The 17,126-nt window shown below is 54.2% G+C and overlaps 2 protein-coding genes across 2 annotated transcripts; one reads left to right on the top strand and one right to left on the bottom strand.

Annotated features, from left to right (window-relative positions):
* The first annotated feature begins 6,719 nt into the window (after window positions 1–6,719).
* Window positions 6,720–11,566, top strand: SCRN2 (secernin 2). The gene is made up of 7 exons (XM_056127469.1): window positions 6,720–6,893; window positions 7,558–7,739; window positions 9,134–9,333; window positions 10,126–10,341; window positions 10,422–10,587; window positions 10,812–10,992; window positions 11,294–11,566. Exons 1-7 carry the CDS (start codon window positions 6,720–6,722, stop codon window positions 11,450–11,452), a joined length of 1,278 nt encoding a protein of 425 aa, XP_055983444.1. The 3' UTR covers window positions 11,453–11,566.
* A 711-nt stretch (window positions 11,567–12,277) lies between these two features.
* Window positions 12,278–17,118, bottom strand: LRRC46 (leucine rich repeat containing 46). The gene is made up of 8 exons (XM_056126546.1): window positions 16,945–17,118; window positions 16,752–16,857; window positions 15,294–15,402; window positions 14,192–14,238; window positions 13,797–13,906; window positions 13,576–13,645; window positions 12,885–13,048; window positions 12,278–12,627 (listed from the first exon to the last, which is right to left on the bottom strand). The coding sequence occupies exons 1-8, from the start codon at window positions 16,955–16,957 to the stop codon at window positions 12,278–12,280; spliced, it is 969 nt and encodes a 322-aa protein (XP_055982521.1). The 5' UTR covers window positions 16,958–17,118.
* Window positions 17,119–17,126: the final 8 nt, after the last annotated feature.

The following is a 17,126-nucleotide window of genomic DNA, read 5'->3' on the forward strand; positions in this document are numbered from 1 at the left end:
GCCTGGCAGGAGGGACAGACACCGCATTCCCTGACAACCTCGTGCCCACCCTACTCTTGGGGCCCTTTCTTTTGTCTTCCTGGTTCTGGAGGCTTTGGACCCCAGGAGGCTGGAGAGTTATCCCTGGGTTAGGAGGGCAGCTGTATGGCCTGCTGGGCCTGTCTGGGCAGGGCCCCGCCTCCCTTCTTCCCCTCGCAGCTCCTCCCGCTGACCTGCATTCTTAGCGGGGGCCTTTGCTGACAGCAATGCTGCCCGCCTGGCCTCTCCCCCCCCCCCCCCCGCATCCCCCACACCCCCTCTCAAATCTCATGGAGCCCAGGGCCACCTCTGAACCCTCAGATCTAGTGCCCCTGGCGGGACCAGTCTGGAAGGGACCAGGTGGGAGTTAGGGAAATCCGAGCATCTGAGCTGACCCTCCGGGTGACCTTTCTACCGAGCTGCCCCCTCCACTCCTGGGGAGTGGGGTAAAGTCGGCCTGGGTTGGGTGAGCGCAGTCCAGAATGGGAAAGTTGGAGAGGAAGTTGGAGAGGTGCGGGCCACCTGGGAACGCGGCCTCCCTCGGCGCCTCTCCCGCCCCCAGTGGACAGTTGCAGAAGTGCAGGAGATGCACTTTAGGCAGGCCACTTGAGCATTGAAGTTCTGTCCAGCCACCAATAATCCCCCTCTCCTTCCCATTGACCTTAGTGATCTGGGGCTCGGCATCTAGCAGTGTCGGTCTGCAAAGAATCCTAGGAACCAAATCGTCCATCTGTTTTTACCCAGTAGAAGCCATACTAGAACCACCCACGGACTTTTCCAAAATATGCCCATTTTCCCGCCACCCACAATGGTGTTATGCCCCTTGAGAGTGGATTAAAGCAGCCTGCTTTGCACCCAGGGGTCTCGTTAACATGCTGGTTCAGATTCAGTGTGTGTGTGTGTGGGGGGGGCAGCCCATGAGCTCTGCACTCTTAACTGGGGATGATGCTGAGGGCTACTTGCTCCCCGCTATGCTGGGGAGGAGGGGATGACCAGGTGCTTGGGTTAGAATCTGGCTTTTTTTTCTTTTTGGGTCACACCTGGCGATGCACCGGGGTTACTCCTGGCTCATGCACTCAGGAATTACTCCTTGTGGTGCTCGGGGGACCATATGGGATGCTGGGAATTGAACCCGGGTCGGCCAAGTGCAAGGCAAACGCCCTACCTGCTGTGCTATTGCTCCAGCCCCAGAATCCAGCTTTTTTGATTCAAATAATGTGCACATCCCAATTGAGTCATTTCTCCTGTCTCTAAAAAAGGGGATGGAGATAAGGGATCTTTAGCAGTGATCAGCAGGCCCAGGGGTCCTTCCGTGCTATTTTCAGTCAACCAGTCCTATTCACTGTAAAGACCTGAGGATGGGAGGTAGGGAGTCACTCCAGGACCACACCTAGATTCTACAATTTTAACAATTTTCAAGAGTCAGAGACATGTAGCTCAGTGGTAGAGCAAATGTCTCACATGTATGAGGCCCTGGGTTCCATCCCTGATGCTGTGGGGGGAGGCGATGCTGATGCTGGCAGTCTAAAACACTTTGGAAGAATACTGAACTTTATCATGTTGTGGAACAGAGAGTGCAGGGGTAAAGTTCTTGCCTTACATGTGACTGACCATAGCACTACAAATGGTTCCTGAAGCATACTCAGTGTAGAGCCAGAAGAGCCCATGCACACCATCAAACATGGCCCCAACCCCTCCCGCTTAAATCATATTGTGTTCTGGAGGCAGGGATGTGGCTCGGTGTTAGAGTGCTTGCCCCACATATGTGAGGCCCTGGCATCATCTGTCCCTGGCATTGAAATTCAGGCCTGGTTGGTCAAGGATTGCCAACGGGGCCCAATGAGCCTCCTGAGCATCATTTGGAAGACCCCCTCAAAAAAAAAGTATGTACCTCATGGTGTTTCACTAATAAAATAAATAAATAAAAAGTATTATGTTATGTGACAGAAGTTGTTTAGTTGAGGGACTGAAGAGATAGAACAGCAGGGAAGGCACTTACTGAAGGTCACTGATCTAGTCCGGAGCCTTCATTTGGCTGCTGGGAAAACAGAGTCCTTGAAGGGAAAGTGATCTGCCCAAAGAGATCCATCAGATCCACAGGAGATGCGAGATGGGACGCCATCTGCAGAGCTCCGGGTAACCCGTCCCCTGCCTCTAACCCAGCTCCCTGCCATTCTCTGCACATGGCGGTGCCCTTGAGAAGAAGAGAAGCCCTGTTTCCTGGAGAAAGCTGACTCTGCTTGGGAACCAGCCTCAATGATCTAAAGGCAGTTGGGATTGAGTTCAAACTTCCCTTCTCCCTCTGGCAGATTTTCTCCCGCCAGCACCCAGAATGCTGCCCACAGTGGCCTCTGTCTTTCTTCCAGCCCACAGTTTGGATGCCATAGCCTAGGCTTGGAGTGCCCGCCTGGATGGGGGGTGGGGTGGGGTGGGGTGGGGTTTGCAGGCCATTATCTTGCAGGGGTCTCCTCCCTCCTCTGCCTGAAGCCAAAGGATGAAAAGGTGTGAGATGGAAAGGATCCTTTTTAAGAAGCCTGGAAATAAGAAACTTGGGGATAGCAGGGGTACATATCTCCCAGATGTGCAGCCTCCTCCCCCGCTTTGACCAAGATTTTGTCTTTGTTGTTTCAGTTTTCACTCGATGGTGGGGGAATGTCCAGTCCACAGACCCTTGTAAAATCCTGGGGTTTGGACTTGGTACAGGACGGGACACACAGGCTTCTCTTCTGCCCACAGCCTGTCTGCCTTGTTGCATGGCCTGTGAATGTTATAAATATCCAAATAGTCCTTGGCAGAAAAAAAAGTTTCCCATTCCAACTCCATGGAAAGGTGCCAAATCTTTGGACCAGAAATTTTAAGATCTGGGGCAGGGAAATAGTTATAGACTTGTAACTACAGATTTGGGGGCCCCAACGCCATATGGTCCCAGCAATATATGGCCCCAATGCACCACTGGGGTGACCCAGGTGCCCCTGACACTGCAGCACCGCATCCTTGGACCCTTCTATTGAACTTCAGGTGTGGTTGGTTAGCCGAAAATTTCCAACGGGGTACAATGAGCCTCCTGAGTACCATTTGAGAGCTCCCTGAAAGAAAGAAATTTCCAAATTTTCTTTCAAAGCTATCTTCCTGGGTGGGGGATATGACTCAGGTGGTAGGAAGTGCATGCCTGGGCTGGGGAGAAAGCCCAGGGGGCTCTTCTTTGCATGTGGGAGGCTGGGTTTGATCCCAACCTCCTCACAGTGCCCTTAACTTGCCATGGGAGCAACCCCCTGAGAAACAAGCTGGGAGTGGCCCCTGAAAACCACTGGTAAGGCTTCAAAACAAGGCATAAAAAAAAAGGCTTAGCATGTGGGATGACTCAAATTTGATCCCCTGTACTACATGACAGGGGATCAACCCCCTACCCCAGTCCTGCCAAGTGTGGCCCGTGCACAAATATATAAAACTCACAGCCACCTCCTATCAGTGTGAGCACTGTGAGGGCAGAATAGCCTTTTTTCGTGGGGAGTCAAATGAGCTTTGGGCATTTGCATATCTTTTGTGGGAATGGTTTAAGCTATACCCAATAATGTTCAGGGGCTACTCCTAGCTGTCCTTGGGGGAATCATATGTGGTGCTAGGGACCAAACTGGGGTCCACTGCAGGCAAGGGAAGCTCCTTAAACTTGGTATTGTTTTGTTTTTGCTTTGGGGGGAGTGGTCACACCAGGTGCTACTCAGGGTTTACCCCTGGGTACCAAGGATCAAGACACGATGAGCTACATGCAAGGTAAGACCCCTTTGCTATCTCTCTGGTCCCTCAGATACTTTTTGGGGGTGCAAAATGAGCTTGTGCTCAGGGCTAATTCCTGGCTATGTACTTGGGTATCGCTCCTTGCAGGCGTAGGGTACCATAAGGGTGCTGAAGATTGAACTCGGCTGGCTGCGTGCAAGGCAAGTGCTTTGCCCAATGTCCTATCATTCTGACCCCCTCACATATATTTTATTTGTTTGGGGGTCAAGCCCGGCAATGTTCAGGAGTTACTCCTGGCTCCACATTCAGGAATCACCCTTGCCAGTTCTGGGAGGGCCATATGGGATACTAGGGTCAAACTCAGGTTGGCCACGGGCTAGCAAAATGCCCTCCCTGCTTTACTGTCACTGAAATCCCTTCAGATATCTTTCTAAGGTTGCATTCGCCTAGCTTTGAAACTGCTGGCCTAATTGGTGGAGTCTCCTTGGGATAGGGGGGCAAAAAATGCATTGGGTAGGGAGGAATATTGCAAGAGCTTAGAGCATCTACCTTGCAAGCAACTGATCATGAATTCAAATCCCTGGGGTCATATGTGCTGAGTACTATCCTGGAAGCGTTGCTATGATTCTAAACATGCGCCACAGCTGGAAGAAATGACTTCCGGCCCCACTGCAACCAGGTGTGTGTATGCACCACAAAAATGGCTGTGACACAGCGGGTAGGGCGTCTGCCTTGCAAGCGGCCGACCTGGGTTTGATTCCCAGCATACCATATGGCCCCCTGAGCACCGCCAGGAGTGATTCCTGAGTGCAGAGCAGGAGTAACGGGAGCATCGTCTGGGTGTAACCCCAAAAGAAAAAAATGGCTGTGACACCCCCCTCTGCCCCAGTGAGCACCGGAACCAAAAGATGTGGGAAGCGTTACCCCTACTCAACCGTAGTTTTCATGCCTCAAACAAGGGCACTGGCCCCAATGATCCCATGTGCAAGTACCAGTAGCTAAACACAGACCTTTATGAGTACTGTGGCCCAGTGCATGGCAGCAACCTGGTGTGGGAACCCTCCTCGAGGCCCACAGCTAGAACTGTGAGAGCATCACAACTAGGATTGTTTGCAACCCCAGTTATCGCGAGAACAGCAGCAGCAACAGGGAAGATCAGGGGAGAGGGAATTAAAATGAATTACGAGGGGTCGTAGTGACAGTACAGCAGGTAGGGCATTTGCCTTCCACGTGCAGACCCGGGATCCATCCTCTGCATCCCATATGGTCCCAGTATACCACCAAGAGTAACCCCTGTGCTTCACAGGGTGTGACTCAAAAGGCCAAAACAAGAATAAATAGGGTTGAACGATAATATAGCGGCTACGGCACTTGCCTTGGATCTTGCATGACGCTGACTTATGGATTGCTTTAATCCTCGACACCCCGAATTTTTTTTAGGGTTTGGAGGGACAGGATAGGTTAAGATCTTGTGTGTTGCACCACAATGGTCTGACTCCTGGCACCACAGATGGTCCCATAGCACTGCCACCAGTGGTCCCTGAACAAGTGGTTGCCGGTCAATGCTGCACGTGACACCGCCAAGAAAAAAAATTTAGTATAATGAAAATTAAGCTAAAATTTGCCTTAATCTGTTATCTCTACATTTCTTTGACCTGTGAACATTTTTTTGGGGGTAAAGGGGACAATGGACAATACCCTGGGGTGTTCAGGGCTTTGTGCTCTGGGATCACTCCTGGCCTTGCACCTTAACCTGTATTATGTCTTCGACCCTTTGTGCTATATATTTTTTAATAGTTACGGCAATGTGTTTACAATGGTACTGATATTTTCTTGGTATACACAGTTACCCCACCTCACCACCACCAAAGTGACCCACTTGCCTTGTGTATACCTGTTCGGGGTTCGAGCCTCGGCACCCCATGTGGTCCTCCGAGCCTACCAAGAATGATCCCTGAGCACAGAACCAGGAGTAAGCCCTGAGCACAGCCAAGTGTAGCACCCCTTCAAAAAAAAGAAAAGAAGCAAAATGCCCAAGACCTCTTCCCCTCGCCCCCTGGGGCCCTGTGTCACCTCCAGTCCGACTACTGTGTTCATTCCTATAGATCTTATTCCCGGAACGCGAACAGCCTAGGACTAGCCTTTGGATTCACACCAGGACACAAATAACCAAGTGCCGCAGTCCTGGCTCTCTAACAGATCAGCCCGGTTTTTCGTTTCTCCCTTTCCACTCCCTTCCACTCCCCCCGACCCCCACCACCCCCACCCCGCCGACTGTGACTCCAGAGAAGGAACCCGCGGAGCCACCCGCAGGTTTGAAAAGAGGCGCCTGCTCAGAAGGGCGGGCCGCGGGGAGGGATTGGCAAAGCCGCGCGGCGCCCACAAGTGGTGCTGGCGCGCGCCCTGGCGGAGGAGCGCGGAACTTCAGGCTCTCGGTTCCGGCTCCGCCCCCGGCCCCGCCCCGGGCAAAGGTCGCCAGGGAGCCTGCGCCCAATAGGACGTACTGGAGCCGGAGGGGAGGCGTTGGCGCCCGGGACTTTGCTGGGGGTCTAAAGGGAGAGAGGGTGAGGGGCGTGTAAATTGGGGAAGCTAGAAAGTGGGCGAGAGGAGGAGTGTGACACTGTTGGAGAAAGGTGGGCTGGGGAGGAAGGTGGTCCCCTGGCTGCACGGAAGGTTCAATTCCTCCCTGGGCAGGACGCGCGGGGCGTGCAGTTTGCACCCAACCCTGCTGACTTTTGAGCCTGGAGCTTGCGGGGAGAGTGCCTGAGCCCATTGCACAAGGCTGGAGTCTACTGTGCGTGGGGTGCTATGTGTCCAGAACCCCGTGGCGGTCGGTGTCTTCTCTGAGTTCTTTTGTACCTGCTGAGATGAGGGATTTTCTGGAACTGAGCGGGGGCGGGGATGGGGGGAGGGGCGGGGGAGAGAGGAAACCCAGGAGGGACTCACTTGTGCCCACCTCTTCCCAGATGGCATCGCCGGCCCCCGACATCCCATGCTCCTGTGACTGCTTTGTCTCGGTGCCTCCGGCCTCGGCCACGCCGGCGGTGATCTTTGCCAAGAACTCTGACCGACCTCGGGATGAGGTGCAAGAGGTGGTGTTCCTCCCAGCAGCCACTCACGCCCCAGGGAGCCGGCTCCAGGTGGGTCGGACCTCGAGGGGAGCAGAACTGTGCCGCACGCACTTCTCTTCTAGGCCCCCCTCCACTCCCCACACCTAGGAAGCCACCAGATGTACCGGAAAGAGCATGAGTTCAGAGTAGGCCATCAGGGCCTACCCTGTAGCCGCAGTGTGTGTGTGTGTGTGTGTGTGTGTGTGTGTGTGTGTGTGTGTGTGTGCGCGCGTGCGCGCACGCAGAGATCACACCTGGCAGGCTCAAGAGACCCTACGGGATGCCAGAAATCAAATCTGGGTCAGCTGCCTGCAAGGCAAGTGCCCTATACATTATACTTTCTCCCTTCTACCCCCCACTGATTTTTGTTGTTGTTTTTGGTTTTGAGGCCACAGCCAAGATGTTCAGGAGTTATTCCTGGTAGTGCTTTGGGGACCATACGTGATCCATTGGGGGAGGGATCGATTCCAGGTTGGCCAGGCAAAATGCCCAACCTGCTGTACTCTCTCCAGTGACCCACCACGGTGGAGGTGGGTCTTCTTGATCTGTCGCCGTCACCTTCTTGATCTGTACCCTCCTCTAAAATGGGAATAAGAAAACTACTCTCAAAGGGCGAGATAAGGAGACTGGCAGAGAGCCAGCACTCCTGCGGTGTTTCCCTTTCTGAGCGGACTCTCCGTTTTTTTCCCCACAGTGCACCTACATAGAAGTGGAGCAGGTACCGAAGACCCACGCTGTGATCCTGAGCCGCCCCTCTTGGCTGTGGGGGGCAGAGATGGGCGCCAACGAGCATGGGGTCTGCATTGGCAATGAAGCAGTGTGGACCAAGGAGCCTGTCCGGGAGGGGGAGGCCCTGCTGGGCATGGATCTGCTCAGGTGCGAGCCCTGCCCCATTGCCACTGCCCAGGATCAGGCTCAGCATTGATGTGGGCCACCTGCCTCAGTTCCCTGGGGCTCCTCCTTTCTGCCCACTGTGCCCTCACACCCTCATCAGGGAGGTGCTCCTGCCCCTCTTCATGGCCCCATCTAGTAAGCTAAAACAACCTGGCTTTCTCTAGGCCTCTCTGAGCCCAGGAAGAGAGTAGTACATTTGCATTCTTTTTTCTTTTGGAGGGGAAGTGGGCAGGGAAAAGGGGTTGTTTGGGATCATACCTGGCAGAGTTTAAGGTATATTCCAGACTCTGTGCTCAGGGATCACTCTTCGTGATGGTCAAGGAACCCTAGGTGGTGCTGGGAATCGAACCTGGGTCTGCCTCATGTAAGACAAGGACCTTCGTCCCCTGTACTATCTCTCTGCATTTTATTTATTTTTTGCTTTTTGGGTCACACTCAGCAATGCACAGGGGGTTACTCCTGGCTCTTCACTCAGGAATTACTCCTGGCGGTGCTCAGGGGATCATATGGGATGCTGAGAATCAAACCCGGGTCGACTGTGTGCAAGGCAAATGCCCTACCCGCTGTGCTATCGCTCCAGCCCCTATCTCTCTGTATTTTATCTCCTTCAGAAGTAAAATGTTTTGAGGGGCTGGAGAAATTGTAGGGAGAGTAGGACTCTTGCTTTGCACATAGATGATCTGGATTTGTTTCTGTTTTGAGGCCACACCTGGTGACACTCAGGGTTGCTCCTGGTTCTGTACTCAGGAATCACTCTTGGCAGTGCACAGGGGACCATATTGGTTGCTGGAAATTGAACCTGGCTTGGCCTCGTGCAAGGCCTTTCCTGCTGTGCTTTCTCTCTGGCTCCTGGATTTTGTTCCTTGAACCCCATATAGTCCCTCCAACACTGCCAGGAGTTATTCCTCAACTCAGAACCAGGAGTAAGCACTGAGCACAACTGGATGTAGCTCTCCTCCTTCACCCCATCCCCCAAAAACAAAGTAAATGTTTTTCCAATAAAATCTCATGCAGCGTTCTGATGTATCAAACTTACAGTGGCACTTGCCTTTCATGGGGCAGACCTGGATTCAGTCCCCGACATCCCAGAGCAGAACCCGAAGGAAGCTCTGAGCACTGCTGGATCTGACCCAAAATGAAACAAAGTTGAGCAGCTCTGATTGAGAACTGAGAGGGCTCAGGGTACTTCTGTCTCCCCAAGATGGCTTTGGGTCTTTTTTTTCTGGCACCCTTGAGCAGAGCCCGACAGCTGCTGGCTCAGATGTTTGTCATACCATCTGTGTTATGGCCTCAGTCCGTCCCCAACCCTCCCTGGACCTTGTCCTCTGGGGCTTCTGCCCCCATCCACATTGTGTCCTCTGCTCCTCTTTTGCCAGGCTGGCTTTGGAACGGAGCCGCTCTGCCCGGAAGGCCGTGGACGTGATCACTGGTTTGCTGGAGTGCTACGGACAGGGTGGCAGCTGCCGGGAGGACCCCACACCCTTCTCCTACCACAACACTTTCCTGCTGGCAGACCGGACAGAGGCATGGGTGCTGGAGACAGCAGGGAGGCTTTGGGCTGCCCAGAGGATTCAGGGTGAGAATCTGCGTCTCCACGGGTGACCCCAGGGCAGCCCTGGACTCCCTGGTGATCAGATCTCCCGTTTCATCTCCCAGCCCTATTCTCAGGGATAGGGCTGACACTTCCACTGACACTACACCTGATCCCCACTGTATGCACTTGCCACAGATCACTGTCACTGTCACTGTCCTCCCGTTGTTCATTGATTTGCTCGAACGGGCCCAGTAACGTCTCCATTGTGAGACTTGTTGCTGTGTTTGGCATACCTAATACGTCACGGGGAGCTTGCCAGGCTTTGCTGTGCGGACGAGATACTCTCGGTAGCTTGCCTGGCTCTCCGAGAGGGGAAGAGGAATCAAACCCGGCTCAGCCGCTTTGGCTGCGCGCAAGGCAAATGCCCTACTACTGTGCCATTGCTCCAGCCCACCACAGATCAGATGAATTTTTTTTTTAATTTATTTATTTTTGGGAGGGGTCACACCTGGCGATGCACAGGGGTTACTCTTGGCTCTACACTCAGGAATCACCCCTGGCGGTGCTCAGGGGACCATATGGGATGCCGGTAATCGAACCGAGGTCAGCCGCGTGCAAGGCAAACGCCCTACCCACTGTTCTATCACTCCAGCCCCAGATCAGGCTCCCATTTATTTCTGTCATCCTTTTGTCTGTCTTCCGTGACAGGGTGTTGTGTGTGTGTGTGTGTGTGTGTGTGTGTGTGTGTATCTGTATCTATTGACGGTTGTCCCTCGCTGCGTGCCCAGCACAGAACAGTGCTGGATAAGTCAGTGACTCCCGTCTCCTCCACAGAGGGGGCCCGAAACCTCTCCAACCAGCTGAGCATTGGCACAGACGTCTCTGCCGAGCACCCCGAGCTGCGGCCTCATGCGCAGGCCCAGGGCTGGTGGGGTGGGCAGGGCACCTTTGACTTCGCCCAGGTCTTCTCGCTGACCCAGCAGCCAGTGCGCATGGAGGCCGCCAAGGCCCGCTTCCAGGCCGGCCGGGAGCTGCTGCGGCAACAGCAGGGTGAGTAAGCGGGCAGGCCAGGCCACCTCCTCCCATCACTTTCAGTGGCCGAGGGCTCCTCACCCCACTTCTCATTGCAGGTGCCATTACGGCAGAGGTGATGATGGACATCCTCAGGAACAAGGAGAGCGGCATCTGCATGGATTCCGGTGGCTTCCGCACCATGGCCAGCATGGTGTCCGTGCTTCCCCGGGACCCCGCCCTGCCCTGCGTCCACTTCCTCACTGCCACGCCCGACCCTTCCCGGTGAGAGAGATTGGAAGCCTCAGTCCTTCTCGCTGTGCTCCCTTAATTTTTGTGAGGGACACACTCAGCAGTGCTCAGGGGCTTTTCCTGGCTCTGTGTTTGGGGAGTGGCCCCAGGCGGTGCGTGGGGGACCAGCTGGTGCCAGGGATCAAGCTGGAGTGGCCAGGCAAGTGCCCTAACCCTGGCACTCTCTGTGTCCCGCCCCACCTCCTGCGCCCCTTTAGGTCAGTGTTCAAACCTTTCATCTTTGGGATGGGGGCGGCCCAAGCTCCCCAGGTGCTGTCCCCCACTTTTGGAGCACAGGATCCTGTGCGGAGCCTGCCCCGGTTCCAGACTCAGGTGGATCGTCGCCACCCCCTGTACCGTGGGCACCAGGTGGCGCTGGGGCTTATGGAGAGTGAGCAGGTAATGTGTGTGTGTGTGTGTGTGTGTGTGTGTGTGTGTGTATGTGTGTGTGTGTGTGCGTGCACGTGCGTGTATGCATTTGTATGTGCGTGTGTACATGTGTGCATGTGCATGTGTGCCTGTATGTGTGTCTGTGTCCTCCTCCCACTTCCTGTGAGGGCCCTAGGGCTGGAGGAGACTCTCCTGGGCAAGTCAGCTGCTCTTTGCTCTACTTGTGTGTGTATTGGTGGATGTGGTGTGTTCCCCCCTTCCTCGGGAGGGCACCCCATTCCAGGGCCGCCTCTCTATCATTCCCGGGCAGGATCAGGGGCAGCGGCTTCGGCAGCGGCAGCAGGATCTGGAGCGGGAAGGCCTGGAGGCTGTGCGAAGGTTGCTGGCTGGGGAGGGACCCCCACCTGCCGAGGAGCTGGGGGGCCTCTTCCAGGCCTTCGTGGAGAGGGAGAGCCAGGCATATGCCTGAGGCACTGCCTGTGGGGGGAGGTAGAGGGGGGTCCCAGGAGCTGTGCCATCCTTTCCACCTGTCAATCTTGTCCTCAGTGGTTGTTTGGACCTTTATCTTAATAAATGTTTTACTTCCCTGCTTAGTGGCCTTGGGGGGAGGGGAAGTCTGGGGGACTGGCAGATGAGGGGCGAAGGGCAGCCCAGAGCTGGCTGAGGGGCCTCTGGTTGTTTTGCTGCAGGCAGACTCTTCTGCCTTCTGTTATGGGCGGTGGCCTCCTGGGGTGCAGGGAAGGTCATGCCTCGAACACTCATAACTGTGGTTCTGGGACAACGAACAGCACAGGTGTTTGGTTTGAAAGTGGGAGGAAGTGAGCTGGCCTTCTCTCCAAGGAGACCCACTTTCCCCTCACCAAGGTTGGGAGTCAATGTATGAGACCCTTGAGCCTATTTTTATTTTGTGGTTTGGGGACTGTCAGTATCCAGGGCTTACTCCTGGCTCTGTGCTCAGGGGTCATTCCTGGCAGTGCTTGGAGGACCATATGGGGTGCCGGGAATTGAAACCAGGTCAGCTGTGTATGAGGCAAGCGCATTGGCCACTCTGAACTGGTTCTTGAGAATGGACCGCTCTGGGTTCTCCCAGCTGTTCCTCAGGGGCCTGTATCTGTACTCTCCCAAGAGTCCCAGCAAATGACCTGGAAGCTGCAGTTAGGCCTTGGGACACTTTATTGGAGACACAGGGAAAGGCTTGGAGAAGCAGGAGAGCCCTCCCCACACATACTCATTCCTCACCCCTGCCGACTAGCTGAGTTAGAGTGCTCTTCATCTCTTGCTCCGGGTCAGCATTTTACTGAGGCTGGAGAAGACGCCCCGCTGGAAAGGCCTTGGGGCCTGAAGCTGCTCGGGATCCCCCCTTCCTGGCCTGCTCAGAGCTGGGCTGGTTCCGGGGTCGCTGGCTGCTGCGCCTCCGGCTGGAGGTGGCTGGGGACACAGAGGAAGGCTCTGGGGCCATCGTCTCCTGCCCTCTGTCTGGAGCGACAGCAGCGTTGTCTTGGTCAGCTGGGGGCCCGGGGAGCAGTGGAGGGAGGTTGGTGAGGACTGGCTGAGTGTCCATCCGCAGCTGGTGCTCCATCAGGGCCTCCCGCTCCCTGCGCTCCCGATGCTTGGCCAGCTCCTGCTCCAGCTCCCTGAAGAAGCCTGCAGAGGGCAGATGGGAGCTCTAGGGGGCCGCCCGCAGTAGGGCAGGGAGAGGAGCCCATGGTCTGGCAGCCCTGTCCTGCTGTGTGGTCCAGGCACTGCTCTGGGCTTGAGGCCCCTCCTCAGACATCATGGTCAGTTCAGCTCCCCACACCCCCCAATTTTGTTCCCTCATACCCCCCAGTTCAGCTTCCCCACCACCACCCCCAGGTCTGGGTGGGCTGCAGGAGTTTGCCAGCCTTGGGGAGCGAGGTCACCTCGCTCAGTGCAGAAGGGGCCAATCAGCTCCGGAAACTCCTGGTCGTCTTTGTTGCCATCCTCCTCCTCTGAGTTTCCGTCCTCATCATCCGAGACCCAGCGCTCCATGATCCGCTGACCATCCAGGTCCAGGAGCAGCGGCAGGGCTCGAACCAGCTGCTTCCTGCCGGGCGGGTCAGGGGAGTGCTCCTGGGGGTGCTGCTGGACAGCGCAGATTCTGCGAAAGGGCTAAGGGCTGGATCCTCATGGAGGTGGGATGGGAGGGAAGCAGGGGCTGCCTGGAGCTGGGCTGGGGGAGAAGGTGCTATGGAGGACGACCCCAGGTTTGTTTGGGGTTCACACCCAGTGGTGCTCAAGGGCCACGCCTGACTCTGCTGGGGGGAGAATTGCTCCCAGACCTCACAGGCAAAGCACACACTCAGTCCAATGAGCTTTTCAGCCCCTGTTTTGTTTTGGTGGTTTGGGGCCACACCCCCAGTGCTCAGGGGCTACTCCCAACCCATTGCTCAGGGTTGCTCCTGGTGGGACTCAGGGGACCATGTAGTGCCAGCGATTGAACCTGGGCATTCCAGCTAAGCAAAGCTTATGGCTCAGCCTGTAGAGCCATCCCTGCCCCTAGGTTTCCGCGCTGAGAGGGACTCCCATGGAACCAAGGAGGAGGTCAGCCGCCACCCTCCAGCACTTCCTCACCTGTAACCATCCTGGTTGGTGCAGCCATTTCCTATCAGGTTGAGGATGAGCAGACTCTGCGGGAACTCATCTGCACACATCAGGCAGAGGGATTAGGGTGCTCAGACCCTCTTCTGGCTCAGAGCCGAGGCCTCTGCATAGCCCCTGTGCCCCCCAGCAGGGGAGGTGCTGGGGCAGAGGAGACCCATTCCCCGACCAGGTGGGGGGGGGGGCCTTCCTACCTAACTGCAGTGTATCTATCTGATTCTCAGAAAGATCCAAAAACTGGAGGTGTGGGAGGTCACGGAGGTTTTCCACCTGCTTGATGAGGTTTCCTGACAGAGACAGGAAGCTGCAGGGGGAAGGAGAGGACGGGCACAGAGTGAGTCCCAGATCAGCAGGAAGAAGGGAAGCGGGCTCTGTCTGTGCTTGGGGGTGGGCGGGATGTCAGCGGGGTGGGGTGCCTGCCTAAGCAGCTGGGGAGACATGGTTTTTGGGGGTGAGGGAAGCAGAGCTTGTCTGGCTGGGTCCTCAGGTGACAAGAAGCCACGTTCAAGAGTAGTAGCGGTCAGGGCAATAGGTTCTTCGGGAGGTGTCCCAGGTTCCCCTCATCCGCCTGGACCCTGGTGCCACATACCGCAAAGAAGGGATGCAGCCAAGGTTCTCAATTCGCTGGATCTTATTCTGCAGAAAGACACCAAGGGGAGATCACCAGGGGCAGGGCTCTTAAAGGAGCCTTGCCTAGCAATCCTGTCTCTTGAGACTGGAGATATGGCATGTGGGGCACGATCATCCCACTCCTTGACCTGTTTGTTACCACAATATGGGATGATTTGCTTTCTTTAGGTAAGGCTACTGAGTGTACACAGGGTAGGGGGGCTAACGAAAGAACTCTGCACTCCTGGGTGGGGGGGACTTCAAGAACCTTAGGGGTCCAAAGAAAGGGAACAAGCCTTGAAGTGACTTACTTCCACAGAGGGAACCGTGAATATATATTATTTAGATTTGTGAAATCTCTGTGGATAAGGTTAAGGGCTCTGGGGTTACTAAACTGGGGTGGGGGGAATGGAAGACCACTCACTAGCTCCTCCTTCACTAAACTTCTTTCAGAAATCATTTTGGGGGGCCTATGCCCAGCAATGTTCAGGGGTAACTCCTGGCTCTGCACTCAGGAATTATTCTTGACAGGGCTCAGGGGACCATATGGGATGCCGGGGACTTGGGTGAGCCGCATGCAAAGCAAGCACCCCACCCACTGTACTATCGTTTCAGCTCCAGGAATCAGAGTTTTGGTTTGAAGGCTACATATGAAAGCACTTGAGAGTTGCTCTTGTCAGTGTTGGGGGGGTCATGCGGTGCTGGGAATTGAACATGCAAAGCTCATACATGCAAAGCAAAGCATGCACTCTATACCGTTTAGCTATCTTTCTAGTCCTAGGAATCATCTTAGTTCACTTTTTCAGAGCAGGAAATGTGCTTCCTATTTAACATGAGGGATTGATGTAGACCCCAAGGACTTCTAGATCAAGAGTAGTGTCTGATGTAAACACGAATTCCAAAACATGCAGAGTCCCTTTTGGGAGAACTGCTCTTTCAACTCAGAAGTCCTGATTCATCTGGGAGTAGATGAAATGAAGCTCTATAGCCCAAACTTCATGGACCGGGCTGGCTCCTTTGAGAGTAGAGGGACTTGATTCACAGCGGGGCAGAGGGCAAGACAGGGCAGGGACAGAAGTTACCCCTTGCAGATAGAGGCTGTGAAGATTCTGGAGGCTCTCCAGGTTCGTGATAGTGGTAATCCCCTCCCGGTCTAGGCGAACAGTCTGCAGATCAGCCAGGCTTTGGAATCTGGGGGAAAGGCCAGCAAGGTGGTATAATGGAATGCCCAAGTCTCTCATCAGGGAAGATGGGAGGTGGGAGGGTAAATGTGGGTGATTAAGTGATCAGATGTCAGAAACAACTTTTGATTCATGATGTGACGTTCAGACCATGAAAATAGGTTGACTTGGAGCCCCGGGTCTCTGAAGCTCTGGGAACAGTTCAGTATGAGAGAAGGAATAAAGGCATTTGGAGTAGGACACTGAGTGCTGCTGGCATATGATTTCTGGAGAGACTCAGAGGCCCAAGAGCCTTCTGCAGGCCAGTGTGGATGGTGAAGGTATGGGACTGGAACAGGAGTGGACAGAGATGAATCTCTATAAGCGAATCCACTCTTACCTACCTCTGCTGTGGTCCATGGAGGGAAAGTCACTTGTTCCATTCACTTACTTGTTAATTCCACAACCTTTGCCAAGAGCCTACTAGAGAAAAATGGTAGAGTCCCCACCGTCCCTACCAGTGAAGCAGGTGAAACAAATGGCTGGCACAGGCAAGGACTAAAAAAAGTATATGTGGTCAGTGTACCAAGTCCAGATCAGGAGACTCAGAATGGTTCCTGGACATGACAGATGAAAAAGAGTTAACCAGAAAGGTGAGAGGGAATTTCAAGCAGAGGGAATAATATATGCTAATCAAGCTTTTCTTGAACATGTGGTGTGTGTGTGTGTGTGAGAGAGAGGGAGAGAGAAAGAGAGAGAGAGAGAAAGAAGAGGGGGGAGAGGGAGTGTATGGGTCTTGTTTAAATGCATATTCTAATTCAGGTAAGGCACAGGCCTGGGACTCTTGATTATTAGAAGCTCCCAGAAGATGCTAGTGGTGTAGTCTCTCCAGCCCTAGCACCACTCCAAACAGCAAGGTGCTAAGGCATGAGAACGTGGGTATTAGAAGAATTGCATATTTGTGGAGAGTGGCAATAAGTAGGCCTGAAAGCTTATCAAAGAGCAACTCATGCTAAAGCATTTGGTTTTTATTCTGGAGCTACTGAGGGGCCAAGAAAGGGGCCATCGATAATGTCTGATAAGACTTGTCATGTAAATAACTCTGGAGGCAACAGTATGAGAAGCCTGGATGGGGCACAGGAAGATTTATTAGGAGTTTGTTAGAGGAACTAAGAGCTATATCTAAAACATTTAAATGAGCGTGGTGGAAAAGAAGAAAAATGAGTTTTGAGAAGGGTAAATCAATTGCACCTGACCACTGACTGTATTGTGGAGTAAATAAAGAAACAAAAATGAGATGACAAATCAGCAGAGTTCATAGGACTGGTCATCCTAGGTGTTTCTATCTTTGAGCACCCACTTCCTCCCACATGAACTCACATCTTCTCTGACAGATCCTCATCCTCAGGGAAGGACAAATTGCGCCTAATGATTAGGGCTTCTGTAATGCACACGCCACTTTCCTCTGAACTCTGAGAAGATTCATCTGTTAAAAAAGACGAGTTGCTGCGTTTCCTTATTCTTGGGGCCTGCCCACCCATCTGTTCTACCTCCATCCCACCAACCTACTCACCTCCAGGCATCATCACAGGCTGGTGGGGACAGAGGGGATTGGAATCAAGAGGAGCCCTTGGACAAGCCCTAGGGACGGCTAAATGCAGGATGGTGTGAAGCGAAAGAAGCTCAGAAGGAGGGGAACAAGGGAAAGGGTTTGATACAGAGCAAATCGCTGTGGGTGGGATGGAAGAAAAAATG

This window comes from Sorex fumeus, unplaced genomic scaffold, assembly GCF_029834395.1.
Source record: "Sorex fumeus unplaced genomic scaffold, SorFum_2.1 ptg000063l, whole genome shotgun sequence".
In the NCBI taxonomy this organism is placed as follows: Eukaryota; Metazoa; Chordata; class Mammalia; order Eulipotyphla; family Soricidae; genus Sorex; species Sorex fumeus.

Excerpts from the sequence above, each read along its gene's own strand:
- LRRC46 (XM_056126546.1), bottom strand. Across the intron at positions 14,239-15,293 it reads ACAGCCTCTATCTGCAAGGG|AATAAGATCCAGCGAATTGA; the intron begins GTAACTTCTGTC and ends GTCTTTCTGCAG. Across the intron at positions 12,628-12,884 it reads CCCCTTCTGCACTGAGCGAG|GCTTCTTCAGGGAGCTGGAG; the intron begins GTGACCTCGCTC and ends TGCCCTCTGCAG.
- SCRN2 (XM_056127469.1), top strand. The coding sequence starts at position 6,720 with ATGGCATCGCCGGCCCCCGACATCCCATGCTCCTGTGACTGCTTTGTC. Across the intron at positions 7,740-9,133 it reads CTGGGCATGGATCTGCTCAG|GCTGGCTTTGGAACGGAGCC; the intron begins GTGCGAGCCCTG and ends CTCTTTTGCCAG. Across the intron at positions 10,342-10,421 it reads GCTGCTGCGGCAACAGCAGG|GTGCCATTACGGCAGAGGTG; the intron begins GTGAGTAAGCGG and ends TTCTCATTGCAG.